The 17,610-nt window shown below is 42.0% G+C and overlaps 1 protein-coding gene across 9 annotated transcripts in view; it reads left to right on the top strand.

Annotated features, from left to right (window-relative positions):
• Positions 1-17,610, top strand: part of PSEN1 (presenilin 1) — an 80,735-nt gene that overhangs the window by 41,571 nt on the left and 21,554 nt on the right. For all 9 annotated transcript variants that reach the window (XM_031001701.3, XM_031001698.3, XM_031001702.3 and 6 more), the window contains 2 exons: positions 7,670-7,737; positions 13,472-13,692. In XM_031001701.3, coding sequence (XP_030857561.2) covers positions 7,670-7,737; positions 13,472-13,692 — 289 coding nt within the window. The remainder of the gene's footprint in view (positions 1-7,669; positions 7,738-13,471; positions 13,693-17,610) is intronic.

Below are 17,610 nucleotides of genomic sequence, written 5' to 3' on the forward strand. Positions count from 1 at the left end.
GCACTGAGGCAGGGGTCACACAGCTAGTGTGGGTCAGAGCCTAATGGGTCAGAATGGACATTTGAGTCCAGAGTTTGGCCTGGATTGACACACATAGCTATTACATAAGATTCCTCTCAAATTCAGTCCTCAGCTCCCTGAAGTGTGGGTTCTCTTTTCATGCCTCCATGGAAACTGCGTATCATGTGGTTACCAGTTTTTCCTTTGGTCATCTCTGCTGACCTTTTTGAACCTAATTTTTCTGGACCTTATTGCCATTTGACTTATTTATTGCCTCCCGCTTGACACTGATTCTGGCTTTTGCTTTTCTTCCTACTTTGGTCCTTTTTGCAGTTTCCTAAAGCTAACCAGCCATGACTCTCAGATGATGGACTTTTTCGTCTCTCCCATTACTTCTTGGGAAATTATATTTTAATCTCATGGTTTAAATTTTCATCCTTAAATATAACTTTTAATGTAGTATTTTTAGCCCAGAAGGGCCCATGGTTGGTTTGTTTTCTCCTTTGCATATCTCTTCTACTCAGATACCTGGTAGCATATAAATCGAAATGGTAGCATACCATTTCATTATCATCAGTAGGACTGCTTTGCTGGGGTTTTTTTGTGTGTGTGTTTTTGTTTTTGTTTTTGTTTTGAGATAAAATCTTGCTTTGTCACCTAGGCAAGAGTGCTAGGATTACAGGCATGAGCCGCTATGCCAGGACAGCCGTTTTCTTCTAGTATTATTTGCCCTCTGTCTGAACATCTTCCTTTAGTAATGCTTAGAGAAGGCAGCTGGCCTCAATTTGTTTTAATTTTTCTTCCCCTTAGGATGTTTTAATTTTACCTTTATTACTGAAGGATATTGTTACTGGGCAGAAAATCGTCTTGATGTTCCCCTTTTCAGCATTTAAAAAATGCTGTTCTGCTTTCTTTCAGCCTCCATGGTTTCTGATAAAAATCAGTCATTCGAATCACTGTTCTTCTAAAAGTAATACATTGTTTTGTTCTGGTCACTTTCAAAATTTTCTTTTTCTTTTCAGCAGTTTAATTATGGGACTGTGTGAGGATTTCTTTGTTCATTCTGTTTGGAGTTCACTAAGCTTTTCGAATCTCTGGGTTTATGTCTTCTACCAAATTTGGAAAATTTTTCAACCATTATTTCTTCAAATTTTTTCTTTACCACATTCTTTACTCTCTTTTTTTTTTTTTTTTGAGACAGAGTCTCACTCTGTCACCCAGGCTGGAGTGCAGTGGCGCCATCTTGGCTCACTGCAACCTCTGCCTTCCCGGTTCAAGTGATTCTCCTGCCTCAGCCTCCCAAAGTGCTGGGATTACGGGTGCCTGCCACCATGCCTGGCTGATTTTGTTAATTTTTAGTAGAGATGGGGTTTTACCACATTGACCAGGCTGGTCTTGAACTCCTGGCCTTAAGTATTGCGCCTGCCTGGGCCTCCCAAAGTGCTGGGTTACAGGTGTGAGCCACCACACCCGGCCCTTTTTTTTTTTTTTTTTTTTTTTTGAGACCGAGTCTCGCTTTGTCACCCAGGCTGGAGTGCAGTGATGTGATTTCGGCTCACTGCAGCCTCAGCCTCCCAAGTACCTGGGATTACAGAGATGTGCTACCATGCCCAGCTAATTTTTGTATTTTTATTAGAGATGGGGTTTCACCATGTTGGCCAGGTTGGTCTTAAACCCCTGGCCTCAAGTGATCGGTCTCCCTCAGCCTCCCAAAGTGCTGGGATTACAGACGTGAGCCACCGTGCTTGGCTCTTTACCCTCTTCTGGGAGTGACGACACAAATAACTTTTTATTCCACAGGTTTCTGAGGCTCTATTTATTTTCCAATTTTTTTCACTATTGTTCTGCTTAGATAATTTCTATTGATCTGTCTTCAAGTTTCTTGAAATTTGCATTTTGTTAGTAAACCTATTCAGTAAAATGTTTTTGGTTATTTTATTTTTAGTTCTAAAATTCCTATATAGCCCTTCTTTACATTTTTTTATTCTGAAACTTAAAACTTTCATTTTAAGAGTGTTTGCCCTTACTTCTTGGAGCGTTTTTATGCTCTAAGGATGTTGATATTTTTGTTTTATTGGCCAATTGATCTGATTGGGTTAGGTCCAGCCAGCCTTGTCAAAGCCTTTGCAGTGTTGCTCAGATCTGCCCCATGTATATGCCACCCAGTCACTAGTCTGGGACTGGTATAGTGGTGTTCTGTTTGTAATTCGGTTGTCAGGGTCAGTGTGTACTGTGGAGGATCATATCCATACCCACTCACCTTGGGAATGGACCCACAAGTTTATAAAAGCTTTAAGAGATTGCTTTCATGAGTTTCTTTCTTTCTGTGATCTCCCTGTGGTTTCTTGGGTTTCCCTTTTCCATTGCTGCAGCCAAAAGTGGACTTTATCTTCCTAAAGTCAGGGCCAAAATGTGGGAGGAGAGAGAGAAATAAAGCAAGGGCTATTTGCCCCACTCTCTCGGGACTGACATTCCTCCAGTCAGAGTAAGGATTCCCTCCCTCTGAATTTTAGGCTTCTGCCACCACCACAGGATTGTGTGAGGACTGGGCATACGAGAATGGAGAAAAGGGGAAAGAATGCCGGGTGTGGTGGCTCACGCCTGTAATCCTAACACTTTGGGAGGCCAAGGCGGGCAGATTGCCTGAGCTCATGAGTTTATGACCAGCCTAGGCAACACAGTGAAAACCTGTCTCTACTAAAATACAAAAAATTAGCCAGGCGTGGTGGTGGGCGCCTGTAGTTCCAGTTACTCAGGAGGCTGAGGCAGGAGTATTGCTTGAACCCGGGAGGCGGAGGTTGCAGTGAGCCAAGATCGTGCCACTGCACTCCAGCCTGAGCTACAGTGCGAGACTGTCTCCAAAAAAAAAGGAAGAAAAACTGGATTTTTACACTCTCTGGGTGTTAGGAGACCTCTTTCCTGATCCTCAAGCCAGAACTAGAGGTCTTCTGGAGCTCCCATTGTCTTGCTAATGCCCACTCAGGTTGTAATGAGTACAGGTGGAGGAAAAAAAGTGGTCAGCTCACTGCTAGTACTTCTAATTCCCCAGCCCACCTGCCTCTCATTACTTTTCATCTTTTGCAACCAGCTGCTGCCTGCTTTCTGCCCAGGTTTTGTAACTGTTCAGTGGGATAGAGAGAGTGGAAGGTGCTTACTCCATCTTATCTGGAACCTTTCTTAATATATTTTTTGTCACATTTGTGCATCTTTTATCCATCCTTCATTTTATTTTATTTTATTTTTGAGACGGAGTCTCAGTCTCTCGCCCAGGCTGGAGTGTAGTGGCATGATCTTGGCTCACCGCAACCTCTGCCTCCTGGGTTCAAGTGATTCTCCTGCCTCAGCCTCCCAAGTAGTTGGAATTACTGGGACACGCCACCATGCCTGGCTAATTTTTGCATTTTTAGTAGAGATGAGGGTTCCCCATGTTGCCCAGGCTGGTCTCGAACTTCTGACCTCAGGTGATCCACTGGCTTCGGCCTCCCAAAGTGCTGGGACTACAGGCCTGAGCCACCACGCCCAGCCTTATCCTTCATTTTAGACAGTTTAAGAGGTTTGTATTCAGCCAGATCTCCACATTTACTTGTTCATTTGTGTTATGATGTTTTTTAATGTTCAAGTCTTAGCACGCACAAACAATTATATAGAAACAAGTTGTTTACTTTGACACCCAGTATAAGTAAAAGGATCTTTTGAGTCAGAGATTCAGTAACTTGCCAGAGCCTGTTTGGAAATAAACCCTGAGGATTTCTCATATCAGTGGTTGGTTATGCAATGTCTGTGGCAAGCCCTAGAAGCTAAAAGACCAAACCTTAAAATGTTAAAAACAGGAAAGGCAGTTAATTATTATACATAATTTGTTATAAAAGGAACTATAACTTATTAAAGTCATGATTTCTGGCCTTGATAGTTTAGGGTTTAGAGAAGATACTGTTGTGTACTGTAAAACAACAGGGCTGTTTTCTTTCATACCCTTTAGCACAGGAAAGCTGAACTAGGGATTTTTGCAAGATGAGAAAGGCCTGTTGAAATGTGTGTGTATAACACAGTAATAAAAGAAATGCATATGAAAATAACAAATTAACATATTTGACATATTGACTTTGTCAAGATTAGTCTTTTTTTGTCAAGTAACTAAGCCAGTGTGTATTAATTAAATCAGTAATTAGAAAAAGTTTGTACACTTTGATTTAGTAATTTTGCTTTTATGATATATTCTAAAGAAGGAATTAGAAATGCAGAAAAATATTTGTGAAGTAGGATGTTCATTTTAATGTAAATTAAAATTGGGGAAAGAAAGGGAAAACAATACAGATTCCATGCATAAGGCAAAGGTTCAATTGTGGGTTTATCCGTATGAGTAGACTATTATTTTGTCATTTAAAAATCATAGTTTCAGCTGGGCGTGGTGGCTCATGCCTGTAATCCCAGCACTTTGGGAGGCTGAGGTGGGCGGATCACCTGAGGTCGGAAGTTCGAGACCAGCCTGACCAACATGGAGAAATCCTGTCTCTACTAAAAATATAAAAAAATTAGCTGGGCGTGGTGGCAAGTGCCTGTAATCCCAGCTACTCAGGAGGCTGAGGCAGGAGAATTGCTTGAATCTGGGAGGCGGAGGTTGCGGTGAGATTGCGCCATTGCACTCCAGCCTGGGCAACAAGAGCAAAACTCCATCTCAAAATCAATCAATCGATTAGTCAATCAATCATAGTTTCACGCCAGGTGCAGTGGCACGGACCTGTAGACCCAGTTACTTGGGACCCTGAGACGAGATGATTGCTCGAGCCCAGGTTTTCCAGTCTAGCCTGGGAAACATAGTGAGACCCCAGTCTCTTAAAAAAAAATCATATTTTCAAATAATATTTGGTGGCATGAGAATATGTTTGTAATAAAAGATTACATTTGTGAAAGCAGAATGTAAACAGTACACTAGTTGATTCTCACTGTTAAGGTCTTTACACACGCCTATACGTGCAGATAGAAAACATGTCTGAAAGGGAAACGGTTTTGTTTTGTTTCATATTGTTTTTTTGAGACAATGTCTCACTTTGTCACTCAGGCTGGAATGTAGTGGCACTGTCTCGGCTCACTGCAACCTACACCTCCTGGGTTCAAGCAATCCTCCCACCTCAACCTCCCTGGTAGCTGTGACTACAGGCGCCTGCCACCACGCCTAGCTAATGTTCGTATTTTTAGTAGAGACGGGGTTTTGGCATGTTGGTCAGGCTGGTCTTGAACTCCTGACCTCAGGCAATCCACCTGTCTCAGCCTCCCAAACTGCTGGGATAACAGGCGTGAGCCACTGTGCCTGGCCTGAAAGGGAAATGTTGGTATTAATTTTGGTTGTCACTGGCCTTTAGAATAGTTTTCTTCTTTTAGTGTTTCTGTGTTTCTTAAGTGTTATAAGCATATGTTACTTTTGATTCAGAAAAATGCTATTTTTAAAATAACCAAGACTGGGCACGGTGACTCTCACCAGTATGGCTGAGACCAGAGGATCACTTGAAGCCAGGAGTTCAAAACCAGCTTGGGCAACAGAGTGAGACCCCCACCTCTACAAAAAAAAAAAAAAAAAAAATTAAAAAATTAGCCAGGCATGGTGGTGTACCCACGCCTATAGTCCTAGGTACTAGGGAGGCTGAGGTGGGAGTATGGCTTGAGCCCAGTGGTTCGAGATTGCAGTGAGCTACGATCATGCCACTGTACCCCAGCCTGGGCAACACAGTGAGGCCCTATCTCAAAAAATAATTAAAAAAAAATATTTGGGGGCTCCTATAAGCTACAGTTAAAAAAATTAAAATTAGGCCGGGCACGGTGGCTCACGCCTGTAATCCCAGCACTGTGGGAGGCTAAGGAGGGTGGATCACTTGAGATCAGGAGTTCAAGACCAGCCTGGCCAACATGGTGAAACTTCATCTCTAATACAAAAATTACCTGGGTGTTGGTGGTGGGTGCCTGTAATCCCAGCTACTCGGGAGGCTAAGGCAGAAGAATTGCTTGAATCTGGGAGGTGGAGGTTGCAGTGAGCCAAGACCGTGCTACTGCACTCCAGCCTGGGCGACAAAGTGAGGCTTCATCTCCCAAAAATAAATAAATAAAATTAAAAAAAGAAATAAATAAGAACATCTCCTTCTTCCCTTGCCAAAAAACCAAGGTGAAAAGCATCTCTCAAGAAAGATGAGAATTTCGATTATTTAATATTTACTCTGGTCCTTAATTTAAAGCTTAATATGGAATCCCAGTGTACATCTCCCACTGGTATTGTCTGTCTTGGCCAAGACAGACAAGTTTTAAAGAGTGAGATAAAATTTAGGCTAAAGTGGAAATATTTGGAGGGAAATGTACAGGTGTTCTCAGCTTACCTTTTGTGTTTTTTCGAGATGGAGTCTCGCTCTGTTGCTCAGGCTGGAGTGCAGTGGCACGATCTCAGCTCTCCACAACCTCTGCCTCTCGGGTTGAAGTGATTCTCCTGCCTCAGCCTCCCGAATAGCTGGGACTGCAGGTGTGTGCCACTATGCCTGGCTAATTTTTGTATTTTTAGTAGAGATGAGGTTCACCATATTGGCCAGGCTGGTCTTGAACTCCTGACCTCATGATCCGCCTGCCTTGGCCTCCCAAAGTGCTGGGATTACAGGCATGAGTCACCGCGCCCGACCTCTCAGTTTACTTTGATATGTATTAATAATAACAAAGACTAATGGATGAGGAGCTAGACAGAAATTTTATAAACCAAGTACTGCAAAATATGAATGGTAGACTCTAGGTGATATATGGGTGTTCACTGTAAAATTAATTAAATTTTGCTGTGTGTTCGAACATTTTTGTAACAAAATGTTGGAAAATTTTTGTGGAAGAACACCAGAAACAACTTTGTTGTATCTGGATATAATTTAGAATATTCAAATGTTGGCTAGGTGCGGTGGCAACCTGTAATCCTAGCACTTTGGGAGGCCAAGGCAGGTGGATCACCTGAGGTCGGGAGTTTGAGACCAGCCTGACCAACATGGAGAAACTCTGTCTCTACTAAAAATACAGAATTAGCCAGGTGTGGTGGCACATGTCTGTAATCCCAGCTACTTGGGAGGCTGAGGCAGGAGAATTGCTTGAACCCTGGAGGCGGAGGTTGTGGTGAGCCGAGATTGCACCATTGCACTCCATTCTGGGCAACAAGAGCGAAACTCCGTCTCAGAAAAAAAAAAAAAAAAAAAGAATATTCAAATGTCCAAGGAGTACCAATATCTAGGTAAAGCCATTCTGTTGGCCTTTGCCAAATTGTACTATTTTATAAAGTTGTTTTAAAGAGAGATGTGGGCTGGGCGTGGTGGTGCACATCTGTAATCTCAGCACTTTGGGAGCCTGAGGCAGGCGGATCACTTGAGGTCAGGAATTTGAGACCAGCCTGGGCAACATGGCGAAACCCTGTCTCTACTAAAAATACAAAAATTAGCCTAGCGTGGTGGCGCGCACGCGTGGTTCCACCTACTCAGGAGGCTTAAGCACGAGAATTGCTTGAACCCAGGAGGCAGAGGTTGCAGTGAGCTGAGATCGTGCCACTGCACTCCAGTCTGGGCGACAAAGTGAGACCCTGTCTCAAAAAAGAAAAAAAAAAATCTGTACTTTTTAAGGGTTGTGGGACCTGTTAATTATATTGAAATGCTTTCTTTTCTAGGTCATCCATGCCTGGCTTATTATATCATCTCTATTGTTGCTGTTCTTTTTTTCATTCATTTACTTGGGGTAAGTTGTGAAATTTTTGGTCTGTCTTTCAGAATTAACTACTTTTGTGCTGTGTAGCTATCACGTAAAGCCATGTACTTTGTTGATGAATTACGCTGAAGTTTTAATTGTTTCCACATATAGGTCATACTTGGTATATAAAAGACTAGTCAGTATTACTAATTGAGACATTCTTCTGTTGCTTCTTGCTTATAATAAGTAGAACTGAAAGAACTTAAGACTACAGTTAATTCTAAGCCTTTTTGAAGATTATTCTTCTAGTAGAAGTCTGTGCATCAGAACGTTAAGAAGGGGTTTTAAGAATGTATAAAAACCAGAATAATTGATTTTCATACTTCTATATTGTTTTTTATCAGTGACTCTTTTTTCTTTCAAATGAAATCTTATATGAAATTTTCATATATAATATAGAAAAAAGTAGATCTAGTCTGTCAAAGAGAATAGTGAAGCTCAGAGATGTGCCAGCCTGGCCATTTTCTCAGCTCAAGTGGCAGAATACAGTTTGTAAACAATTGCACTAGCTCTTAAATATGAAGAGGTAGTCAAACTAATAAATAAATTGGAGAGTTATTTCTTTGGTAGAGGATTAAGGGAAATAACCACAGACAGAAGAAGCAAATATGAGAATCTATGTGAAATGGATGATATTCTAGAAAAAAAGTTATCAAAACTGACCCCTGAAGAGAGAGAAAATCTAAACAGAGCAAAGAAGAGGTACAGAAAGTTACTGAAGAAGTTTCCACCCCACCTGCACAAATAACAATAGTACCAGGCCCCAGTGGATTAATGGGGAAATTCTGTTAAACCTTAAAGGAATGGTAACTCTAATACTAAGTGTTCCAGAACATATAAAAAGAAAAAAAGCTTCCAGATTAATTTTATGAAGCCAGCATAACATTGATAACTAAAGCCCTGCAAGTTATCAAGTAAAAGAAAACTATTGGTCGGTTATATTTATTGATCTCAAAAGAATAACAAATATTAAGAGAATTCAGCAACAGATGAAAAGAATAACACTTTTTTTTGAGTCTCACGCTGTCGCCCAGGCTGGAGTGCAGTGGCATGACCTCGGCTCACTGCAACCCCCACCTCCTGGATGCAAGCGATTCTCCTGCCTCAGCCCCCCGAGTAACTGGGACTACAGGTGCGCACCACCATGCCCAGCTAATTTTTGCATTTTTAGTAGAGACAGGGTTTCACCGTGTTGGCCAGGATGGTCTCGATCTCCTGACCTCGTGATCCGCCCGCCTTGGCCTCTCAAAGTGCTGGGATTACAGGCCTGAGCCACCGCACCCTGCCATAATAATACATTTGACCAAGTGGAGTTTGTTTGCAGAATGGTTCGTTATAAGTTGCCATATTACTAGATCATCATCTCTGTATGTGCTAAAAGGCATTTGATAAGATTCCTGTTCTTGATCAGATTCCTTAATAAATAGACGGGGTCGGGTGTGGTGGCTCATGTTTATAATCTCAATACTCTGGGAGGCTAAGGTAGGAGGATAGCTTGAGGTTGAAAGTTGGATACCAACGTGCGCAACATAACAAGACTTTGCCTCTACAAAAAATAAATTAGCCAGTTGTGGTGTGTGCGTGTAGTTCTAGCTGCATGGGAGACTAAGGCGGGAGGATGGCTTGAGCCCAGGAATTCAAGGCTGCAGTGAGCTATGATTGCACCACTGCACCCCAGGCTGGGTGACTCAGTCTCTAAAAGTAAATAAATAACTAAATCTCTAACATTATAAAATGTATGCATCTCATTCTAAAGGCCAATGTCATCCTCATAGGGAAGCTAGAAGCTTGCCTATTAAGGTCAGGAATGAGATGGAGGTTTTCTTTTCTTTCTTTTTTTTGTTTGTTTGTTTTTTATTTTGTTTTTTCTGAGACAGAGTCTCACTCTGTCATCCAGGCTGGAGTGCAGTGGTGTGATCTCGGCTCACGGGAACTTCTGCCTCCTGGGTCAAGCGATTCTCCTGCCTCAAGGCCTCCCAAGTAGCTGGGATTACAGGCGCCTGCCACTATGCCCGGCTAATTTTTGCATTTTTAGTAGAGCAGGGGTTTCACCATGTTGGCCAGGCTGGTCTCAAACTCTTGACCTCAGGTGATCCGCCTGCCTCCGCCTCCCAAAATGCTGGGATTACAGGCATGAGCCACTGTGCCTGGCTGAGATGAAAGTTTTCTTTATCACCAATTATCTAGCATTGCTCTGGAGGGACTAGCAAACACAATTAAACAAGAGAAAGAAATACGAACTATATAATTTGGAAAAGAAGGTTAAATTACCAATATTTGGAGATAAAATGATGGTTTACTTTGTTTTAGAACTAACTGAAAACCAATTCAAATTACTAAGTAAGTTTGGTAAGGCAATTAATTGATTACAAAATTAAACAAAAGTCACCTGTCTGGGTGCTGTGGCTCATGCCTGTAATCCCAGCACTTTGGGAGGCCGAGGCGGGTGGTTCACCTGAGGTCAGGAGTTCGAGACCAGACTGGCCAACATGGTGAAAACCCACCTCTACTAAAAATACAAAAAATTAGCCAGGCGTGGTGGTGGGTGCCTGTAATTCCAGCTACTCTGGAGGCTGAGGCAGGAGAGTGACGTGAACCTGGGAGATGGAGGTTGCTGTGAGCCGAGATCGCACCATTGCACTCCCGCCTGGGCAACAAGAGTGAAACTCCATTTCAAAAAAATAAAATGAAAACACAAATCAATAACCTTCACATAAACAACTAGTTAGAAAACATAATAAAAGGACAAGTCCCATTTATGATAGCAGCAAAAAAGATTAAATATCTACGAGTAAACAAGAATTGTGCAAGCTCTGGACACTGGTGAAGCAGAGATGCCAGCTGAGGTCCTGCCCCCAGCTCCCCTTAAGCTGAGCAGTGTGGAGAACATCTTGCACAGGCTGCTGACTGCCTTCTAAGAAGCCCTTGACCTTTACCATGTGTTGGTCTCCCTTGACCGGGTGGGCACTGAGCAGTAGCAGGTGTAGACTGAGCTGGCCTCTACCTTCCTTTGGATCCACAGCCAGTTGTAGGCCAGCAACGGGGTGGATGGGTCTGATGTGGCTCCAGGCCCTCTCCAGCTCAGGTTACCCCTCCTTATGTACATTGTACTCAGAGCTGCTAGTGCAGGCTGTGCAGAGGAAGGCAGGGGATACTGAGGTCCAGCAGTCCCTGCTCCTGCTTCTGAAGAAATAGATATTTTAAGTGAATAAACTGACAGCTTAGAGGGGTAAAAAAGATAATATGCAAGATCTATTGAGAATTTTAAGGCTGGGTGTGGTGGCTCACACTTGTAATCTCACCTATTTGGGAGGCCGAGGTGGGAGGATCCTTTGAGCCCAGGGGTTCTAGACCATCCTGGGCAACATGGTTCAAACTCCACCTCTACAAAAAATACAAAACTTAGCCAGGCGTGGTGGTGCATGCCTGTAGCCCCAGCTGCTTGGGAGGCTGAGGCAGGAGGATCACTTGAGCCAAGGACTTTGGGGCTGCAGTGAACTGTGACTGTGCCCTCTATCCAGGGTGACAGTCAGACCTTGTCTCTATTTAAAAAAAAAAAAAAAAATTAAAATATGCTATCATTTGTGTCAAGTAGAAAAGTATACATATGACATGTATAGACTTTCTGGAAGGATGTACATGAAATTAATAGTAGTGCTTTCCAGTCAGGCACGGTGGCTCACACCTGTAATCTCAACATTTTTGGAGGTGGAGACAGGAGGATTTCTTGAGCCTAGGAGTTCATAGCCAGCCTGGGCAACATAGCAAGACCCCATCTCAAGAAAAAATAGTGCTTTCCTCTAGAGAGGGGAACCATGGGGCACAGTGGGGAGAAAACCTACTTTTCACAGTATCTGTTGTGAATTTTATATCTTATTCATGTGTTACCTAGCCAAAGATTAATAAATAGATTGTTTTTGTTTTTGTTTTTTAGTTCGAGGATACTGGAAATGCTTAATATAAATATCTACATTGTCCAGAAATTTCAATGCTTACTCTATTTTGGAATTTCAAAGTGGGAGAGGAATCATCTTTTTGGATGGTACCTGAAACTCAAAGTTTATGCCTAAAGGCGTGCTTGCTTTCTCCTCAGTTACCTCAGGCATCTTCTACAGTTGCAATCTCTTGTTAGATGGTGGATTTTGCCTCCCCAGAATTAAAATAGCATTTTCTTCATTTTAAAAATACTTAACATTCATTGTTTTTTTAAAAAAGACATTATATAAGATTATAAAGAAGAAAAATGACCAGATTCCCACCACCTAAAGATAAGTCCTGTCATCCTTTCAGGAATTAATATATCAATTTCTCATCTACTCTTCTCTCACACTACTTTGCATAAATGGGATCATAAATGGGATCCTATATTTTTTCAAGCAACAGTGTGTTACGCCTATACTCCATGTTTATATGTGTGTATTAAAAAATGTATTTGTGTATATGTGTATGTATAAGTGTGTGTGTGTGTATGATGATTCTTCTCCCGCTTTGAAGGTGAAAGAAAGCACACCTTTATTTAAACATAAACTTTGGGTTTCAGATACTGTCTGGAAAAATGATTTATCTCCCACTTTGAAATTCCAATATATATACATATATATATATTTTTTTCTTTTCTTTTTTAGTGTTAGGGTCTTGCTCTGTTGCCCAGGCTGGAGTGCAGTAGTGTGATCATAGCTCACACAGCCTCCAACTCCCAGGCTCAAGCTATCTTCCTGCCCCAGCCTCCTGAGTAGCTGGGACTGCAGGCATGTGCCATCACCTTTAGCTAATTTTAAAATTTTTTTGTAGTGATAGAGTCTCACTGTGTTGCCCAGGCTCGTCTGGAATTCCTGGCCTCAAGTGATCCTCTCACCTCAGCCTCCCAAAGTGCTGGGATTAGAGTGTGAGCCACTGTGCCTAGCCTGCATATATCTATTTTTAATGACTGCTAAATCTCATTGTATGAAAATTTATGTCCTAGCTATAAAATTTATTAGCACATGTTTAATTTTTTCTAATTTCAGATGTTTTAAACTAATATTTCCCAAAGTATATTATGGCATAGTATAGTATGGCATTTTAGGTATTATATGATCTTTTTTCCTGTTCATACTCATTTTTATAGTTATGGCCTGTGCAACTGGTTTCCCATTTGTATGAATGATACAGAGCTTCCTATTAAGAAAAAGTTCAGCTTGGGAAAAAAAAAGTGAATTGTTCAACTTGAGGGAAAAAAGTGAATTAATTGGCCAGGCACCATGGCTCATGCTTATAATCCCAGCACTTTGGGAGGCTGAGATGGGTGGATTGCTTGAACCCAGGAGTTTTAGACCAGCCTGGGCAACATGTTGAAACCCTATCTGTACAAAAAAAATTAGAAAAATTAGCTGGGCATAGTGGCACACACCTGTTGTCCCAGCTACTTAGGAGGCTGAGCTGGAAGACCACCCGATCTCCGGAGGTCAAGACTGCAGTGAGCCGTGATTGCACCACTTTACTCCAGCCTGGGCAACAAAATGAGACCCTGGCTCAAAAACAAAAACAAAAACAAACAAAAAAAGTAAATTAATTTAAAGGGAAGTATTAAATAAATAATAGCACAGTTGATATAGGTTATGGTAAAATTATAAAGGTGGGATATTAATATCTAATGTTTGGGAGCCATCACATTATTCTAAATAATGTTTTGGTGAAAATTATTGTACATAAATCTTTTAAAATCTGTGTAATTTTTTTTCAGGGAAGTGTTTAAAACCTATAACGTTGCTGTGGACTACATTACTGTTGCACTCCTGATCTGGAATTTTGGTGTGGTGGGAATGATTTCCATTCACTGGAAAGGTCCACTTCGACTCCAGCAGGCATATCTCATTATGATTAGTGCCCTCATGGCCCTGGTGTTTATCAAGTACCTCCCTGAATGGACTGCGTGGCTCATCTTGGCTGTGATTTCAGTATATGGTAAAACCCAAGACTGATAATTTGTTTGTCACAGGAATGCCCCACTGGAGTGTTTTCTTTCCTAGTCTCTTTATCTTGATTTAGAGAAAATGGTAACGTGTACATCCCATAACTCTTCAGTAAATCATTAATTAGCTATAGTAACTTTTTCATTTGAAGATTTCGGCTGGGCATGGTAGCTCATGCCTGTAATCTTAGCACTTTGGGAGGCTGAGGCGGGCAGATCACCTAAGCCCAGAGTTCAGGACCAGCCTGGGCAACATGGCAAAACCTCGTATCTACAGAAAATACAAAAATTAGCCGGGCATGGTGGTGCACACCTGTAGTTCCAGCTACTTAGGAGGCTGAGGTGGGAGGATCGATTGAGCCCAGGAGGTCAAGGCTGCAGTGAGCCATGATTGCATCGCTGTATTCCAGCCTGGGTGATAGAACAAGACCTTGTCTGAAAAAAATTTGGTTTTTCAAGAATTTTGAGGTTTTGACAAGCTGGCCAATATGGTGAAACCCCGTCTCTACTAAAAATATAAAAATTAGCTGGGTGTGGTGGCATACCCCTGTATTCCCAGCTACTTGAGAGGCTGAGGCAGGAGAATTAGTTGAACCCAGGAAGTGAAGTGGAGGTTGCAGTGAGCCGAGATGGTGCCACTGCACTCTAGCCTGGGTGACAGAGCAAGACTCTGTCTCAAAAAAAAAAAGCAAAAAAAAAAAAGCACAAGCAGAGTGGTAGACACACAAAATGCTCAATTCATTTTTTAAACGATTTTTTTCCTTTATATCTTACTGCAGAAGCTTTTTTCTTTTTTTTGAGACAAAGTCTTGCTGTGTCACCCAGGCTGGGGTGCAGTGGCGCAGTCATAGCTCACTGCAACCTTGAACTCCCGGGCTCATGCGATCCTCCCACTTCAGCCTCTCAAGTAGCTAGAACTACAGGTGTGCACCACCATGCCTGACTAACTTTTTTATTTTTTGTAGAGAGAACGTCTTGCTATATTGCCTAGGCTGGTCTTGAACTCTTGGGCTCAAGCAATCCTCCTACCTTGGCCTCTCAAGGTATTGGGATTATAGGTGTGAGCCACTGCATCTGGCCTCAATTCACTTTTAAAATCAAAATTAGGTTACCTACTTTTTATAAGGTAATGTATAGAATTATTCTTTTAAAAATAAAACTGATTTGGACAGTGTGAGATTCACATTCTGTAACCACCAGTGTGACATGGGTCCTGAACAGTTAGAACATACTCCAGCCATTAACCCAGGCAGCTTTCAGGTACGTACTCTGTGGCTGTTGCCTTGTATGAAAGCCAAAAAGAGATCCATTTTCAGAGATTAATTGTGACCCCTTCTATATTATAAGGCCATGGCCATACTCTTTTTTTTTCTTTTTGTTTTTTTCTTCCAAAGACAGGATCTCTCTCTGTCATCCACGCTAGAGTACAGTGGCATGAATGTGGCTTACTGCAGCCTCAAACCCTTGTCCTGGGCTCAAACAATCCTCCCACCTCCGCCTTCAAAGTAGATAGAACTACAGGCATGCACTCCCATGCCTAATTAAAAAAAAAAATTTTTTTTTTTTTTGCAGAGATGATATCTCACTGTGATTCCCAGGCTTGTCCGGAACTCCTGGCCTCAAGCGATCCTCCCACCTTGGCCTGCCAAAGTGTTGGGATTACAAGCATGAGCCACCATGCCTGACCATACACTTTTTTTTTTTTTTTTTTCAAGACGGAGTCTGGCTCTGTCGCCCAGACTGGAGTGCAGTGGCGTGATCTTGGCTCACTGCAAGCTTCGCCTCCCAGGTTCATGCCATTCTCCTGCCTCAGCCTCCCAAGTAGCTGGGACTACAGGCATCTGCCACCACGCCCGGCTATTTTTTTGTATTTGTAGTAGAGACGGGGTTTCACCATGTTAGCCAGGATGATCTCGATCTCCTGACCTCATGATTCACCTGCCTCGGCCTCCCAAAGTGTTGGGATTACAGGCATGAGCCACTGTGCCCGGCCTGGCCATACACTTTTGTCATTATTTACATACTTACTAAAATGTTTGGTGGCCTGTAATAGGAAACATCATCCTCATTTGATTGACGAAGAAGTCTGTGGAAATAGGATTGAACTGGTTCTGTTCTTGTATTTGAGTAATCAGTTGTGGAACTATAGAAGTCATATACTCTCTCTGACTTTCATAATTACCTTATGTTGTATAGTACTTGATGGTTTGCAAAGTAACCATCTATTCTTGCTTAGCTGTGAGTAAGAATGCCAGGTCTAGAGACAGAATGTCTGGGTTCAAATTCTACTCATCACTTTTTATTTTTATTTTTTTTGAGATAGAGTCTCACTTTGTTGCCCAGGCTGGAGTGCGGTGGCGTGATCTCAGCTCACTACAACCTCTACCTCCCGGGGTCAAGCGATTCTCCTGCCTCAGCCTTCCGAGTAGCTGGGACTACAAGTGCGCACCACCACGCCCAGCTAATTTTTGTATTTTTAGTAGAGACGAGGTTTTGCCATGTTGGCCAGGCTGGTCTCAAACTCCTGACCTCAAGTGATCTGCCCGCCTCAGCCTCCCAAAGTGCTGGGATTACAGGCGTGAGCCACTGCGCCCAGCCTATTCATCACTTACTAGCTATTTGACCGCACAAGTTACTCAACTCCTATGTCAGTTATGAAGATTAAATTAAATGATCCATTTAATACAATAATACACTTAGAACAATGTCTATCAGTAAATTTTTTCTGTTTTAAGAAACAGGATCTCACTCTGTCTCCCAGGCTGGAGTGAAGTGGCACGATTACAGCTCACTGTAGCTTCAAAAGCCTGGGCTCAAGCAGTCCTCCTGTCTCAGCCTCCCGAGTAGATAAGACTACAGGCACAGGTTGGTGTTGACCTCCTAGCCTCAAGCAGCCTCCCAAAGTGCTGAGATTACAGGTGTGAGCCACTATGCCCAGCCCAGTGTTATATTTTTGTATAATCCTATGAAGTATCAAGGCAGTTATTATCCCTGTTTTACTGCTAAGAAACTTGAAGTTTACAGAGGTAAATTATTTGCCTAAGCTTAAACTCTGATCTCGAATCTGAATCCCAAGTCCAATATTCTTTTCACCGTATTACAATATTTTTACCATCAACCCTCCATTCTGTCTGCACATCATACAAATGAGTATCTCTACAGAGCTTTGAGTTCCTTTTAAACAGATTTTTGTACCCAATGTTTAGAGTAGTGATTCTCGGCTCCATTTTTACAAGGTTTCAAGATTTAATTTGTCAAAAAAGTTCTGAAATTTTCAAAGCAAAAGCAATTTTAATTTAATTGCTCTAAAAAATAAGCAGATTTATCATTTAGCAATTCTTTAAGGGAGAGTGTATCATAAAACTGAAATAGTACCGAATGTGGCAGAGTCAAACAAGTTGAAAATCTCATCACTTCAGAGCAGGGCAGACTTCTCATTCAAACAAATTGAAGTAGAAGTGGTGAGAGTAGAGATTTCTTTGTGTATGTGTGTTTTATTACTGTACTATATTATATTATAGTTCTATATATACTATATTATATTGTACATATATATTATTATATGAAGAGACATGACCACTTTGAGGCATGAAATTTTTTTTTTTTTTTTTTTTTTTTTTTTTGAGGCAGGGTCTTACTTTGTCACCTAGGCAGTGGCGCCATCTTGGCTCACCGCAGCCTCCACCTCCAGGGCTCAAGCAATCCTCCCACCTCAGCTTCCTGAGTAGCTGGGACTATAGGCACCTGCCACCATGAGCTGCTAATTTTTTGTATTTTTGGTAGAGATGGGGTTTTGCCATCTTGGCCAGACTGGTCTCAAACTCCTGAGCACGAGCGATCTGCTGCCTCAGCCTCCCCTAAGTGCTGGAATTACAAGCATAAGCCACTGTGCCTGGCAAGACATGAAATTT

Source organism: Gorilla gorilla, chromosome 15 (assembly GCF_029281585.2).
Source record: "Gorilla gorilla gorilla isolate KB3781 chromosome 15, NHGRI_mGorGor1-v2.1_pri, whole genome shotgun sequence".
Classification (NCBI taxonomy): Eukaryota; Metazoa; Chordata; class Mammalia; order Primates; family Hominidae; genus Gorilla; species Gorilla gorilla.